The sequence below is a fragment of the Grammomys surdaster genome, unplaced genomic scaffold, assembly GCF_004785775.1.
Source record: "Grammomys surdaster isolate TR1022 unplaced genomic scaffold, NIH_TR_1.0 125946, whole genome shotgun sequence".
Classification (NCBI taxonomy): Eukaryota; Metazoa; Chordata; class Mammalia; order Rodentia; family Muridae; genus Grammomys; species Grammomys surdaster.
The window spans coordinates 1,919,770-1,936,117 of NW_021620768.1; the positions used below are offsets into that span (position 1 = coordinate 1,919,770).

At 46.5% G+C, this 16,348-nt stretch overlaps 2 protein-coding genes across 3 annotated transcripts in view; both read left to right on the forward strand.

The window, feature by feature from the left end:
• The window catches only part of Ssr2 (signal sequence receptor subunit 2), a 7,790-nt gene extending 3,171 nt beyond the window's left edge, over positions 1–4,619 (forward strand). Inside the window, exons 4-6 of the mRNA XM_028753186.1 lie at positions 799–907; positions 2,652–2,729; positions 4,099–4,619. Of these exons, the coding sequence (XP_028609019.1) occupies positions 799–907; positions 2,652–2,729; positions 4,099–4,209 (298 nt within the window). The 3' untranslated portion in view covers positions 4,210–4,619. The remainder of the gene's footprint in view (positions 1–798; positions 908–2,651; positions 2,730–4,098) is intronic.
• Positions 4,620–8,786: 4,167 nt separating this feature from the next.
• The window catches only part of Arhgef2 (Rho/Rac guanine nucleotide exchange factor 2), a 55,024-nt gene continuing 47,462 nt past the window's right edge, over positions 8,787–16,348 (forward strand). The window contains exon 1 of one of the 2 annotated variants that reach the window (XM_028753053.1): positions 8,787–9,000. The gene's annotated coding sequence lies outside the window, so the exon portion shown is untranslated. The remainder of the gene's footprint in view (positions 9,001–16,348) is intronic. The other variant, XM_028753052.1, reaches the window with a different exon arrangement.

A 16,348-nucleotide genomic window follows, 5' to 3' on the forward strand; every position in this document is an offset into this window, starting at 1 on the left:
AAATCTCTATTACTTTTAGTGGGGGAGTCTCCACCCCACTCTTTCTGTTTAGCTCCCAAATAAAGACTTGGTGTTTTATTTACAAGCTGCTGGCATGGCACTGAGCAGGTTCTGAACTGTTCTAACCTGGCTAGGAAAGTAATAACCAGATAAATGCCCAATCACTTGCCAGCTGAGTCTTGCTCAGGTTCTCTTGCCACGTGTTTCTGGTTCATCCTGCCTCGTGGTGACATGTCACCAGTCTCTCCTTCCTCTTGTGGTCCCTATCTGAGCCCCCCACTCGATCTCAAGGTCACCTTCCTCTCTCTCCTTAGTCACAGGCTCTAACTAGCCTTTTATTAGCCAATCAGGGATATTGGGGAACATTCTTACAGAACACAGTTTAATACAGTACCCCAAGATCAGGTTACAGTCTGGACTGGGGCCCAGGACTCAGCTTCTGAATACACAGCACACAAGACTGACCCCAATATGTTTGTGTATCTTTAAAGAGATGGCTCAGCAGTTAAAAGCACTGGCTGCTTTTCCAGAGGACCCAGGTCTACTCCCAGCATAATATGTATTATTAGTATATTATGCCATATGCTAAATTTCTTAGAGTGCATATGGTAGACATGAACGGGATGGAAAGGTTGTTACTGCTTTGTTTCATTGTGTTCCAAAACAGGGTTTCTATGTAGTCCCGAGTGTCATGGAACTCACAGAATCTGCCTGCCCCTGCCTCCTGGGTGCTGGGATCAAATGACTCACCACACGAAGCCTTCATCATCTTTTTTCCTTCCTTAACCCTTGGGCCAGTGCTAGCAATGTCTCCCACACAGTGGTCCTGCGTCCTCTCAAAGCTGGCTACTTCAACTTCACTTCTGCCACGATTACTTACCTGGCTCAGGAAGATGGGCCTGTTGTGGTAAGTTGTCCAAACCTTGAGCCAAGTGAGGCTCCAGTTTCCTTAAGATCTCTCTAGTTTCTTTTCAAAATGTCTGGGTTGTTTTTGTATGTGATTGTGTGTGAGCATGCATGTTTGTTGGATGCCCATAGAAGCCAGTAGGGATCTGATCCCTGGCTGTCTCTCCTTAAAAACTCTTGCAGAAAACGCCCACAGCAGTTGCTAAGGCAGGTTGACTATACACCTGGAGTGAGCCTAAGGAAGTCTAGTTCCAATAGTAGAATTCCAGAACCGGTGGGAGGCCATAGCTTCTCTTCCCTTCTTCCCTTGCTCTCCCTTTAGTCTGGAATGTGCCTGTGACAGTCCCTTGCCTCTGCCTTACCAGTGCCGAGGTTACAAGTGTGACCTCATCCAGCTGTGACCACACCATCAGTGCACTCAGCTTTATTTTTAATTAATTAACTATTGAATATTTATTTATTTATCTATTTATTTATTTTGAGACAGGGTCTCTCTGTGTGTAGCCCTGGCTGTCCTAGAACTTGCCTTGTAGACTAGGCTGGCCTCAAACTCACAGAGATCCGCCAGCCTCTGCCTCCCAAGTGTTGGGACTAAAGGTGTACATCACTATGACCAGCTGAATTTTTTTTTTTTTTTTTTTTTTTTAAGCTTAGATTGAGACAGATTCTTCTATAGTACATGCTGGCCTTTCTCAAACTCCCAATATATGAATGAGGCTGGCCTTGAACTCCTGATCTTCCTGCCTCAGTCATCCAAGTGATTACAAGTGTGAGCCACTATGCCTAGCAGTACCTGGTACTCAGGTTAACAGACACAAAAGTAAAAGGCTCACTCATCCACCTGAGAATAGAGTTGTTTGTAATGAGTTCCAAACTCTTGGCCCCTCTTTAAAGCAGAGGAATGTGGAGTGGCCCCAGCCTCCTCTACATTTGGGTGGGGCTTTTAACATTCTGGATGCTTCTTAGTACTTCAGCTGAGCCTTGGTCAGCCCTGTGGAGTAGAAAGGGTGTTTTCTGTGAGGAATAAGTAAATGCTGGCGGAGGAGTTCTGCGATTAGCTGTGTGGCTGTCCCGAGCTGTTTAATAGGTGCCCACTGTGCGGCGAGCCCCAGTGTGTGAGATCTCAGCTCTCCCGCCTCCTGATCTACTCTTTTTTACAAAATGCTAAAGAGAATCATCTAATTTTTTAAATTTTTATTCATTTTTGGTTTTTTTTAAGATAGAGTGTCTCTGTGTAGCTCTGGCCATCCTAGAACTCACTCTGTAAGTCAGGCTGACCTCTAATTTAGAGGTCTGTCTGTCTCTGCCTCTCATATGCAGAGGCGTTTGTCACCATGCTTCACCTATCTAATTTAAAAGCTTTTCTTAATTTTTTTAAAAAATTTATTTGTGTCTATGGGAGCTTTGCATGCTTGTATGTGTGTGTACTACATGTGTGCCTAGTGCCTGAAGAGGTCAGAAGGGATTGGATTCCCTGGAACTGGAGTTAGGGGTGGTGGGGAGCCATCTCTCTGTCCCTCAACAGCTTTTGCTTTTTTGTTTTCTTTTCCCAATACTGATAATAAAGTCCAGGCCTCGTGTGTGCTGTGCAGAAACTCTGCCACTTGAGCTGCAGCTCTGTCCTCTAAACACGCTTGCCTGTGTGTGTGTGCGCCAACTATGTCTGATGCTTAGACATGGAACACCCTGTTCTCGGATGAAGTGACTTTGAAGCTTCCCTTAACACCTTTGTTTTTCTTCTCCAGATTGGCTCCACCAGCGCCCCTGGACAGGGAGGAATCCTGGCTCAGCGGGAGTTTGACAGGAGATTCTCCCCCCATTTTGTAAGCACTTCTAGTACTGTCTCCTCCTCCCCTGGGTGAGAACTCACTTAGTTCTGGAAGCTCCTTAGAACATTGATGGGTTTGTTCTCTTCCCCCCCCTTAAGATTTATTTATTTTTTATTTATGTGAGTACACTGTAACTGTCTTCAGACACACCAGAAGAGGGCATCAGATTCCATTACAGATAGTTGTAAGCCACCGTGTGGTTGCTGGGAATTGAACTCAGGACCTCTGGAAGAGGAGTCAGTGCTCTTAACCACTGAGCCATCTCTCCAGCTCTCTTGTTCTGTTTTTTCCTTTCCTTTTCCTTTTTGCTTTCATGTGAGAGAGGCAGGCAGGCAGGCAGACAAAGACTCATCGTTTTAGATAGATTTCTGATAAAATTGTGCCCAAATTTTTGTCAGTGAGCTCATAATAGCCAGTACCAAAGACCTGGACTTTCCCTCTGCTCAGCCTTTAGAAGAGAGAGGCCTGACTTAGAGTCTGTGTCACTTGGAGGCCCTAATAGATTGATTCAGTGAGGGTCACCAAGTTTTGGGATAGTTGAGTGTTACACACCACTGTGCCCAGCTGGAGCTTGAAGAGAATTTTTCAGAGCTGACTAAACACTGAATGAGGAAATATATTTCATCTAGACCTCCAAATAAGACACAGTCTGTCCCCATCAGATGACCTGGGGGCTGAGGATGTAGCTCGGTTGCTAGAGTGTTTGCCGCACGTGCTCAGGGCCCTCGGTTGTATCCCAGCACTGCTTGAGAATTGAAGGCAGGGTCACGAGCTCATCGTCAACCATTTAGTCAGTTTGCAGCCGGCTTGGCTACAGAGATGCAGGAGCAACAACATTCCCCTGATGGCATAAGGGACTCAGTGAGGCGTTGAAGGGGCAGCGCAGTGGTCAGTCAGGCCTTACACTGTGCCCTGGTGGAGCTGTAGTCAGCACCACCTGTCCAGTCTCTGAGTCCAGAGAGGATTTAGCCAGGCAAAGAGAAGCCGAGGAAGGATGGACTTTGAGAGCAGCTCAGATTGACTCATGGCCTAGTGTGAGCCAGGAATGACAAGTGTTTGACTAGGCTGGAAGGCAAGCAAGGTGAAGTGTGAAGGAGATAGCCCAAGGTCTCAGGAGGCGTGCCTGGTAGGGCCATCCCCCTTCTCAAACACTGTCTAGAATTTGGGTGAGGTGAGGCTTTGGCCGCACAGCTTGAAAAGGAGACTAGTTGTAGAGAGCCATTTTGTCTGAGGGGAGAGGCTGGCAAAGTCCTCCTTACATTCCAGGCCCTGCCGTTCCCTTCCCATCGGACCATTCCCTCCTTCCTTTTCTCTCCCACATCTGTACTTAGACTCCTAAGCAAACCCTTGTTTCCCTCCACAGCTGGACTGGGCAGCCTTTGGGGTCATGACCTTGCCCTCCATAGGCATCCCTCTGCTCCTGTGGTATTCCAGCAAGAGGAAATATGACACTCCCAAACCCAAGAAGAACTGAATGCAGTTTCCTCGGCCCTTCTCTCCAAGAAACCAGCTGTTTTCTAGACTCCAGAGGGTGTCAAATGTGTTTCTTGGCCCTTGGCCCGAGCCTATTTAGTCCTGAATCTTACCCGGAACTCAAGGCAGGCCTGGAGGTCTGAGAAGGCCTCCCTGCTGTCACTGAAGCCATACAGACAGGACCACCTTTAGCCACAGCTTCGGGGCTTGAGGGTCCCACCAGGGTGCTGTTGGTATATTATTAGCAACGTGAACTCTTGGGGTCCAGGAGGGGCCTTTGGACACTGTCTGACACCCCCATCCCCTGGCAGCTCCTCTCAAGAGGGTAGAAGATTATGGGGGCTACACAGGCTCTGCCTGGATTAGGGGTACTTACCAAATGGATTTTCTAATAAAAACAAATGCCATACCCATGTGTTTGTCTTGTGTGAACAGACAGGCCATTTTTGAAGCCCAGGTCTTGAAGCTCCAGCTCCAGGGCTAGCCGGTTGGCTTTCTTGGCCTTGGAGTGTGGTCCATTCCCAGAGATGTGCCTGATTCCTTCTGAACCCCTGTGGTCATCTTTCTGTTTTCACATCCATTACCACAGAGTCCCATAAGTCTTCCTCGATGGCTCTCCACAGCTGGAGATGATCCTGATATATTTACTGGCCTTTCTAGAAAATGGTTCTTAGGGCCTGTTTCAAACCCACTAGTCTTAAGTCAGTGTTGTTGTTTTTTTTTTTTTTTTTTTTTGGGTTTTCGGGACAGGGTTTCTCTGTGTAGCCCTGGCTGTCCTGAAACTCACTCTGTAGACCAGGCTGGCCTCAAACTCAGAAATCCGCCTGCCTCTGCCTCCCAAGTGCTGGGATTAAAAGCGTGCGCCACCACCGCCCGGCAAGTCAGTGGTTCTCAACCTGGGGATTAAAGGACCCTTTCACAGCGGTCAAATATCACATATTTACATTATAATTCATAATGGGCAAAATTGCAGTTATGAAGTAGCAATGAAAAATAACCTTATGGTTGGGGGTCACCACTAAAGAACTATTAAAGAACTGTATTAAGGGTCTCAGCATCAGGAAGGCTGAGAACCACTGGTCTTAAGTGGTGGTTTTTAGGGACGGAAGATATGGTTCAGTGGTTAAGAGCACTAGCTGTTCTGTTGGATTCGGGTTCTATGCCCAGCATCCACATGGTGGTTCACAACCTCTAACTCCAGTTCCAAGGGATCCAGTGCTCTCTGCTGGACTCTGCTGGCTCCAGGTGCTTGACTGATACACAGACATACATGCAGGGAAAAAACTCATACTTCAGTTTTATAAAACTAAATGGCATCTCTTTGGGGCTAGAGAGACGGCTCAACAGCGAAAGCACACACTGCTCTTGCAGAGGACCCAAATTCAGAAACAAGCATCTATGTCAGGTGGCCTTTAACTCAAGCGATAGTGGATCCAACACCCTTTTATGACCTCTGCAGACACCTGCACATACACCTATAAATAAAAGTTAGTAAAGGAAATGGTATCTGTTGAGTTTGAATTTATTTTTTGTTTTGAGATGGGGTCTCCTAATTGCATAGCTCTGGCTGTCTTGAAACTACCTTTCTTGGACCAGGCTGGCCTCAGACTCACAGAGATCTACCTGTCTCTGCCTCTTGAGTGCTGAGATTAAAGGCCTGAGCCAACATTTTATTTTTAGGCCAGGAAGAAGTGCTGGGTTTCCTGCTGCATAGGATCATCTAGTAACCAGTGGGAAAAGCAGCTTTGGCTTTTACAGAGTGGAGAAGCCACTGTAAACTGACTCTGTCCAACGCAGGAATGCCGTGGTCTGAGACTGGCCTCCCAGGCAGGAGGGAAACCCAACAAACACTGGCTTTGTTTCTGCTACAAAGTTTCCCCTCCTCAACTCCCCTGCCTAACCGGTTTAACCTTTCCTTTACCCAGTCCTGGGAGCCTCTGGGTCCCTGAAAGATGAAAAGGACTTGGAGACAACGGGAAGCTCCAAATGGGGTGGCCCTCAGGCAGCTCACATCCTTCCTTCAGGCCCTGCAGCTTGGACAGCCCAGCACCAGCCAGGTCAGAAAGCAAGAAAGATGATTGCTCTTGTTCATCATGTTCTGGTGGGAACCTGGGAATGCTCAGACTGGGACCCTGAGCAGGTGTGAGGGGTGTGTCAAGTGGGGAGTGCATTCGACAGACAAGATCTTGTCTAGTACTGAACCCTTCCTTTCCAGAAAGGGAAGCCCTGTTTCCCATGTGTGCTTCCTCCTGGAGTAACAGAGTTAAGTCACAGGAGGAGGGCTCTCCTGCCCACAACAGGATGGACTTGGGCAGGTGACACCAACTGTTTCTTTTTTGGAGTTCACTCTGGGTGGTCTCTTCTAGAAGACAGGGGTGTTCTCTCTCCTTTCCTTGCACCGGTCATTGTTGTATGAACTATTACCGGTGGGAGAGGAGATGATACGGGAGCTCACAGATGATAGGCAGTGGATGTCATGGGTACTTTGAAAAGAGGCCAAACTAGATACTTCATCTCTCGAGAGATCAGCTGCCTTGGAGTCAGGGAGGAATTTGAGCCTCTCTTCAGCAGTGGCTGTGGAGAATGTAAGCACTCCCGAACTCTGTAGACAAGACTTAGCTGAAATAGTTGGCTGCAGCACTGCCCTTGTCACCTTCAGGCAATCAAATAGGATGCTTGCCAGCATTGCTCCTTGACACACACACACCTCTCTCTCTCTCTCTCTCTCTCTCTCTCTCTCTCTCTCTCTCTCTCTCACACACACACACACACACATACACACACACACATACACACACACACACACTCGAGAGTGTGAGCCCTGAATCAGCTCGTATGCCTATCTGTGAGAGGAGAAGAACAGTGAGCAACCACCTCATTGCCCTGAAGATTGGGTGCCCAAATGGAGGCTCCACTCTAAAATGATAGATCCCAACCTGGAAGCCAGCAGGTGCTAGGTCTCTTCTACCTTCTGCAGACCAGCCCTCCAACCCTCCCACAGCATCCCGGCAGCATCCCACCCATCTCCACTCAGCTTGGTACCAGAGGGAGCCAGCTGTTTCCATTTCTGCTTCCTTCACATCTAGGCCTTCAGACCTGAAGAAAGTGGGGAGTAGGAGGCCTTACCATTCAGGGAGGATGGGGGCAGTTCAGTGGAGAGAGGAAGTTACACTCCCTGGAGTGCACATCTGGGGCATGGAGAGTAACACTGACCACACAACGGGGTTCCCAGCCCCTAGATGGCCACTCAGTGTTGACCTCTGAGAATCCCTGTCTTGGAGTTTGCATCCTCATCAAGATTGTTTAATGTGGATTTCCACGGACTCCCCCCAACAAGCATTTCTCCCGTAATCTCAGGAAAGAGCAAATCACTGTCCCTTTCTCATATTTGGTTGGGGCATGTAGGGGAGGATGCATCGTTCCTTCTGGAATCAGCTGCCTTTCCCCTCACCCACAGCAAGGACTTCAGAGCAAAGGATATAGGACCATAAGACAACTAATTTGTTTGCTTTATTCAACAGGTCATGAGGGACAACATAAATTGGCTTATCCAAAGATCACCAGCAGATGGCAGTCTAGCATATTTATTTTTACTTAGTGTTTAATACTTAGAGTCTCAAAACTTGTCTCTCTATAGATAAGACTAGTCTGAACTCACTAGATATTTCAAGTTGGCCTTGTCCTAGAGTGCTGTGTGCCACCACACTGACCCACAACATACTAAGAGACTGCTACAAATCCACACTTCCCGTTTGTTGCCCCAAATGACACTTAGTAACTTGTCCAAGGCACTGTAAATCACTAGTTGTCAGAGACAGCAAATCTCCCAGTGAGCCCTTTCCAGTAGCCATAGGATCCTTAAGAGACACGCTCCCTGTTATCTCAGGAAGTCCAAGCTGTGCCAAGCTGCCCTCTGCCCTGGAGGAAGAGGCAAGGGTTGAGTCCACACCCCCTCAGCTGTTACCAAGGAAAGGGTGGAGGAGCTGGTCAAATATCCTGCTGCCTGGTATCCAAAACAAGCCATGCCATGCGTTGGCATGTTGGCTGAGTTGCTGGTCACCCTGCTGCTGTTAGAGCTAGGGCCCTCCTCACCTGTAGCTGCCTGTAATCTCTCTTCCTGTGCACTAACATCACAAATAAATACAACCTCTCCTCCCACGAGCTACTGTAACCTGCCTCTTAAAGGGACCAAAGCAGAGTTTTAAGCCTAATATGAGAGAGGACAGAGGACCCTGCTGACCTGGGGGAAGATCTTGCTGTTAAGCAGGTCTCCAGCTATGACCCTTGTCCTGGGATGATGTTCCCCTTTCCCCTCCCCAGCTTCCCCCTGTCTCCTGTTACAGGGAAGCTAAAAGTTCCCTAGCTGTCAGGGTCCCACATCCTCTCCCCTCAGGGGGACCCCAGCCTGGTTTCCCACACCTGTTTCCATGGGAGACTGAGCCGGTGGCTACCCTTTGTTCAGGGAACGCTTAGAGCAGGGCGGTGGCACCAAAAGGGTTAAAGGCCTGGCCACAGAACTGTCTGAGGTGTTTGAAGTAGGGTGGGGAGGGGAAGGGCTTAAGTAGTTGAAGAGGCAGCTGGTCAGGATTGGAATGAGTACCCCCTGGCCCCTATGCAAACTTCTGGACCATGAACAACAGTTCCTGTAGAGGGACCAAGAGAGAGGCACCCCCACTGAGGTGCCCGGATAGACCTTTAGAGGGGCTGCCTGAAGCAGGACTTGCGCCCATATTGAAGTCACCAGCTGAGGGCAAGAACAGGTTTCTCACCCTCGGGACCTCTCCCAGCTCTGGTGAGTTTCTTCTTCCCTTTCCTGGGTCCTTGCTTGACTATGTACATCTCTCAGGAAGCAGGGATGTCCAGGAGCTCCTCGGCACCCAGGAAGTAGCAAGAGAACTTGCAGGTTTCTCACCAACATCTTACTTTCACTTCCTATTTCTGATTAGGGGGCAATATGTGTGTTTGTATATATGCTATGTGTATGTGTTTGTGTGCACATATGTGTATATGTGTGCGTGGATGCAAATAGGAAAGTAATCACAATCATGGCCAATGATTAATTAACAGAATGTGTGTATCAAATGTTGATAAATCATATATATATATATATATATATATGCGCTATAGAATCTTGTAGGGTTAACATACTCAATCCTTATATTAAATACAAAGTTTAAAGGGTTTAGATGGCTAACCTATGTGAATTAAGATGCAAGTTGTAGGACTAGGTTTCAAAGTCGAGCTCATTTGACATCCAACTCTGTGGTGTTGTCATTAAGAGCAAAAGCAAAACAAAATCTTGCTATTATTATCCTGTGGTGCTGGGACTGAACCCAGCACCTCTGTAAACTGCGTGAGTGCTCCATCACTGAACTAGGCTAGTACTCCACAACTGAACTATAGCCCACCTGGGGCTATGTTTCTTTTTCTTTTCATCTTTAAAAATTCATTTATTTCTGTTTCACGTGCCCTGTGTTTTGCCTGCATGTATATCTGTGTAAGAGTTTTGAATCACCTGAAATTGGAGTTAGAGACAATTGTGAGCTTCCATGTGGGACTGGGAATTGAACCTTCATTAAGTGCTCTTAACCACTGACTTCTTTTTCCAGCCCCCCACCCCCACTTTTTGAAACAGGGTCTCTCTGTATTTCTGCTGTCCTAGAACTCACTATGTAGACCAGGCTGGCTTCAAATTCACAGAGATTCATCCAGAGTATTGGGACTAAAGGTGTGCACAATCGTGCCCAGCCCCAACGATGTTCCCTACAGTCAGGACACCAAGGATGGCCACAGGATCTGGGAACCTGGAGGCACAACTACCCCAGCACCTCTTGTGTCTGGAAGTATTTCTTTTTATCCCAGGGAGTTAGTTATGAGATATCACAAGCCTTTATAAGATTTTTCTTTTGTAGTTTTGAAAAGGAATTACCAAGGATTACGGTGTCATGACATGAGTTTTTTCCTTAATTTTTAACTGTGGGACTGGGATGGACAACCAAATCACATTTTATTTGAAAACTACCGTAATGAAATCTAATTTTTTTGTAAGCTAATAAAAATTGTAAATTCACATTTATGATTTAATAAAGTAACTTTAAACGGAAAAGGGTGGAGGCGCGGCTGTTGGGGGTGCAGTTTTGTCGTGGAGCTACATGCATAAAGCTTGAGCCCAAGAGCCACAAAACAATCTCAGGACCAGTCGTCCACTCCTAAAGCCAAGCTTCCGGAGTCTGGACCGTCCCTCTGTCCTCTTAGGGCTTACCCACCCTACCAACTACTTTAGCATTTCCCGGGATCTGCCAGGTTAATTTCCTGTGTCACCCTGTCCAAAGTCTCCTTCGATGTCCCTCTGAACCTCAGACCTTCTCTTGCCCCACCCTTTTGGCACAGATACCACAGTGCCTGCTGAGAAACTGGTGGAGAGAGGAGGATTGGCTGCGCTTGACAGGTCTTTGCTTCCTTATCCTATGCCTTGCTGACTGAACTATAGGACCCAGGGCTCCTACAGAGAAGCATACAGTCACAAGGGGGGGTGGGCAGGGTACAGCGGGAAGGAAAGCAGAATCCTTAAGTTCAGTTTGCAAACAAACTAAACAAAGCTGAGGATCACCTCTGGAAACAGCAAAATCCCGGACTGGTGTGCAAGCCTCTGAGTGTCACAGAGGAGAGCGTGTGGTGGTATTGAGAGGCCTGCCCGCTGACTTAGAGGAGGATGTGGTTGGATTAGGGTCTGGGAAGGCTTGACTACCTTCGCAGCTTGGAACTTCTGGAATTTCCTAACAGTAAAGGCAATAACTGCTCTGTGGGCCACAGCTGCAGGGGAATGCCTGTTCAGACTCACCACAGATGTGGTATCCTTCTGGGTTCTTGTCTCTGTGCTTCACCCTTAGTGTATGTTACAGTGTACAGTATTGGTTGCCAGATGAATGGATCTTCTCTGCCCTTTCCCCTCTTTCTTTTCTTTTTTTAATTGTTTTTTAAACTGTGCTGAATGTTGACTGCTTTCAACTGTGACCAGGGTGTTGTGGTACATAGCTGATTATTTTATATATGTAAATACACTGTAGCTGTCTTCAGTGTACCAGAAGACGACATCAGATCCCATTTCAGATGGTTGTGAGCCGCCATGTGGTTGCTGGGAATTGAATTCAGGACCTCTGGAAGAGCAGTCAGTGTTGTTTAGCTTTGAGCCATCTCTCCAGTCTCTTCTTTTGCATTTTGCATTTTGGGAATTGTACTGTTCTCTTCTCCAGCATTGACAGGAAAGTCAGAGAAAGAAAGCAATGCAGAACAGCAGCATTCAGCCAAGGCAAGCTGACTGGGAAGACAGAACGTTCCTACCGTGGTCCCATGTACAGGGGCAGAAAGGAAATACAGTACTGGGGTCTTCCTGACACTCAAAGCAACTCTGTTCTAACCCTGCTCCTTACTGTTGGACTCATGGTTGTCGTAGGGCTTCTGTTGTTGTGGTAAACACCATAGCTATAAGCTACCTGGGGAGAAAGGGTTCACCTTACAGTGTACAGTGAGTGCATCCTGTAGAGAAGACAGGGCAGGAACTGAAGCAAGGCCATGAGAAACCACAGATTGCTCTCTGAAGCTTGTTCATTCTGCTTTTCACCTAGTGGGATGGACCCACTCAAATTAATCATTAATCAAGAGAATGCCCCGCAGGCCAATCAATCTTGTAGACATTTTCTCAATTGAGGTCCCTCTGGCTTGTGTCAAGTTGACAAAAAGTAGCCAGCCAATGGTTTGCCTTTCTCTTTTTTTGTTTTGTTTTTCGAGACAGGGTTTCTCTGTGTAGCCCTGGGTGTCCTGGAACTCACTCTGTAGACCAGGGTGGCCTCGAACTCAGAAATCCGCCTGCCTCTGCCTCCCGAGTGCTGGGATTAAAGGTGTGCGCCACCACCTCCTGGCTGCCTTTCTCTTTTAATTTATGTTTATTTGTTTGTTAAGTATGAGAGAGCGATGTGGGGGGACTATGGCACACTCGTGGAGGTCAGAGGACGGCTTTTGGAGGTCAGTTCTGTCCTGCCATGTGGGTTCCGAGACTAAATTCAGATCCTTTGGCCTGGTGGCAGACAGCCCTTCCCTGCTGAGCTGTCTCACAAACCCTCTTGGTTTACTTTCTATGAGAGAAGAAACGGAGGCTAAATTTTGAACCATTAAAAATTTTTCTGTAGAGCTGGAATTTTTCTCTGACTGACCAGATGTATGTGACCTTGGCTGGCCTCCATTTTTCTATGTAGATAGGTCTGGCCTCAAATTCACAGAGATTTACCTCTGCCTTCCAAGCCCTGAGATTGAAGGTATGCCTCAAACTCCCTGGCCTTCCTCAGTCTTTATTACCTAGATTTTCTAGATTTTCTCCATCATTGTCCCTCCATCCTGGAGATTCAGAATTCCAGAGCCAGACACAGGAAACCTTCCAGGCTTCAGGGGTTGGGGATGTAGCTCAGTGGGTAGAGTACTGGCCTAGCCTATCAAACTCCTGAATTTAGATCTCCAGCAGCACATACACCAGGCATGACACACAGCGACATACCAGCAGTTCCAGCTCTCAGGATGTCTAGACAGGAGGCATGCAAGTTCAAGATCATCTTCAGACCAGTCTGAACCCAGTCAAGGCCACAAAGGGAGACCTTGTCTCAAACAAACAAATTAGTTTCTGAAGAATTTACTGTAATCCTTGCTAGTGGTAGCTATCAGTAGGTCCTCTCCTGGGACTGTCAGCTAGCAGAACCAGGGCCTGCCTGACAATACTTTATTCAGATTTTTAAGTTTTCATTTGTTTTTGTTTTGTTTTTTGTTTTTGTTTTAGGCAGGTTCTCACTTCGTAGTCCTGCCTGTCCTGAAACTCACAGAGTTCCCTGCCTCTGGGTCCTAAGTGCTGGGATTAAAGGCAAATACCACCAGGCCTGCCCACCATTTATTTATTTATTTATTTATTTATTTATTTATTAATTATTTAGTGTGTGTATGGATGTTTTGTCTGCATATCCATATGTGAGCCACTTGCATGCCTTGTGCCTGAGACGTTCAGAAGAGAATGTCATATCCCCTGGAATTAGAGTTGTAAGTGGTTGAGAGCCATCATGTGGGTTCTGGGAACTAAACCTGAGTCCTCTGCAAGAGCCACCAGTGCTCTTAACCACTGCAGCCCCTCTTCAGCCTTTAAAAAATGCTATGACTTACTTGCGTGAGTGTGACCTTGAACTCAAGTCAACAGCCTTGGTGACAAGCATTTTTAGCCACTGGGTGACCTCATCAGCCATTTGTTATTATTTTCATTTTAAATGTTTACTTATTTATTGGGGGCACGTGATAAGGTGCACGTGAATGTCAGAGGATGACTTTCCTAAAGCATGTGGGTCCTGGGGATGGGTTGTCGGCAGTGGGCATCTACCCACTGAGCCAACCTCCCTGGCCCTGATTGCTTGGTTCTGAAGTCGGGTGGGAGGTGAGTGACATCACTTGCTCTCTTCAGGAGCTTGTGTTCTGGTTTCAGAAAGCAATACAGGCTCCACAGTGTGACGGGTCAGCTTTGCAACCCCATCACCTCCAGTCAACTGCATATGTGACTTTGAGCAAGCTACTGACTGACGCTCTGGGATGCTGACAAATCCAGGGGTGAGAGAGAGGAAAATGTCTGGTTGCTGGACACCTCCAAGTTGACTTTTTCTGTGGGCTCTGGGTGATATTTAGGAAGTGGGTATGTTGAGGTTATCAATGTCTCCTCCCCAAAACCATTGCAAAATGCTTGATTGGTATACAGCAGATCTTAAAGCTTTTTCTATGAAGAAACACACAAAAAAATATTTTAGGCTTGTGAGCCATATGGTCTCTGTCATAACAATCAACTTTGCTGACAATATGCAAATGAGTGAGCATGTTAAAAAAAAACCTGAGTATTGAAATTTGAATTTTATGAAAATTATATATATATATATTCCTATATATACCACATTATATATATACCACATTATATATAATATATATACACCACATTAGTCTCAAACTCACAGTGTAGCTGATAATGACCCTGAACTTTTGTGCATGGGTGTGTGTATGTGTGTACACATGCGTTCCTATGTGTGTGTCTATATGTGTGTATGGAGGCCAGAAGTCAACCCAAATGAGGTTCCTCAGGATCTGTCCACTTTTTATTTTTGTTGCTTGGTTTTAAAATGTTTTTGAGGTTTTATTTATTCTTCTTTTGTGTGTAGGAGTGCTTTTCCTGCATAAATGCCAATGTACTATGTACACACCTGGTGCCTGCAGAGGCCTAAGGAGGGCACCAGATCTCCTGGAGCTAGAGTTACAAGCAGTTGTGAACTAGAAAGAGAACTAGATCCTTTGCAAGAGCAGTGGATTCTCTTAGACACTGAGTTAGCTCTGCAGTCCCTCTGTCTGACTTTTGACGATATTCATCACTGCAGTAGCCCAGGCTGACCAGGAGCTAGTGACAGTCCTCTCCTCTTAGCCCGTCAAGTGCTGGGAATATAAGCACGTATCTGCAGGCCCTACTTCAATGTCTTCTTTTTAATTTGTTTTTTTTTTTTTTTGCAACAATTTTAAAAAGATGAAGTGGGCCTGAGGGCCACTGGGGCTGTGTTTCAGCGTTTAGAACACTTGCTGATCCTGCAGATGTTCAGGATCCAGCTCACACGGTAGTTTGCATCCAGCTACAATTTGAGTTTCGTGGGATCCAGTGCTCTCTTCCGGCCTCCAGACTCACTCCACACACATGTGGCACATCCATATATGCAGGTGAAAGTCATGTGCGTAAAATAAAAATAAATAAATATTCCTTTAAAAGACGGGGAGCAGTGGGGTGCCCCCCGCAGGTCTCACTGCCAAGCCTAGTGACCTGAGCTCCCACGTGGTGGAAGAGAGTCAATCCCAAAACCATCCTCTGACCTCCACGTGTGTACTGTGTCACGCACCCCCTTGCATGGTCTCTTCCTCTCTCATACGGACATAGACACAAAATCATCAAAATGCAATTTAAAAATAAAGACAGGGCCACTGAGATCACTTAATAGGGGTGGAGGCACTTGCTCCAAAGCCAACATCTGGGTTCAGTCCCCATGACCCACGAGACAGGAGGAGAGAAATAATTGAGCTGTCCTCTGACCTCTACATGTGCTCCATGGCACATGCGTGCACACACATACAGAAATAAATGTTAAAAATAAAGAAGACCAGCACGATGGCTTCATGGATAAAGGCACCTGATAAACAACCCTGGAGACTTGACCCCCGGGGCCCCATGGAAAAGTGGGAGAGAGAACTGACTCAACAGTGTGCTCCTCTGACTCCACACCTCCAATAATAATAATAATAATAATAATAATAATAAAATAAATAATAATAAGCCAGGAGAGGCTGGAGATCACAACCATCTAGTACTACAGTCTCAGGGGATCTGATGTGGTCTTCTGGTGTGCAGATGTACATGCTGACAAAACATCATATACATATGATACATTTTTTTTTAAAGGTCAGACATGGAGACACACCCTTTAATTTCAGCTCTCAGGAGGCAAAGGCAGGTAGATCTCTGTGTTTGAGGTCATTCTGGTCTACCTAGCAAGTTCCAGCATAGCCTGTGCTATAGAGAGACATTGTCTCAGAAAACAAGAGGCTGGAAGCACTGGGTGCTCTTACTGGAGGCCCAGATTTGATTCTCAGCACCCACACGGTGGCTGGTAACCATATATAAATCTAGACTTAGGGGGATCTGATATCTTCTAGTTTCTGAGGGAAACATGTAGGGAGGCAGAATACCCATACATAAAAAATAACGGTAATAATAATAATAATGGTAACAACAACAATAACTAGTTGGGAGATGATGTCACACGCCTTTAATCCCAGCATTCAGGAGGCAGAGGCAGCGGATCTCTGAGTGTGAGAACAGACTGGTCTACAGAGTGAGTTCCAGGATAGTCAGGGCTACTCAGAAAAACCCTGTTTTGGAAAAAAAAATGGTAGCACATGTCTTTAATCCCAGCATTTGGGAGGCAGAGGCAGGTGGATCTTAGTGAGTTCAAGGCCAGCCAGGGCTGCACAGTAAAAAAATTATTGCAAAAATAATAAATAAATAAATAAATAGTTGTAGGTGAGTGTCCATG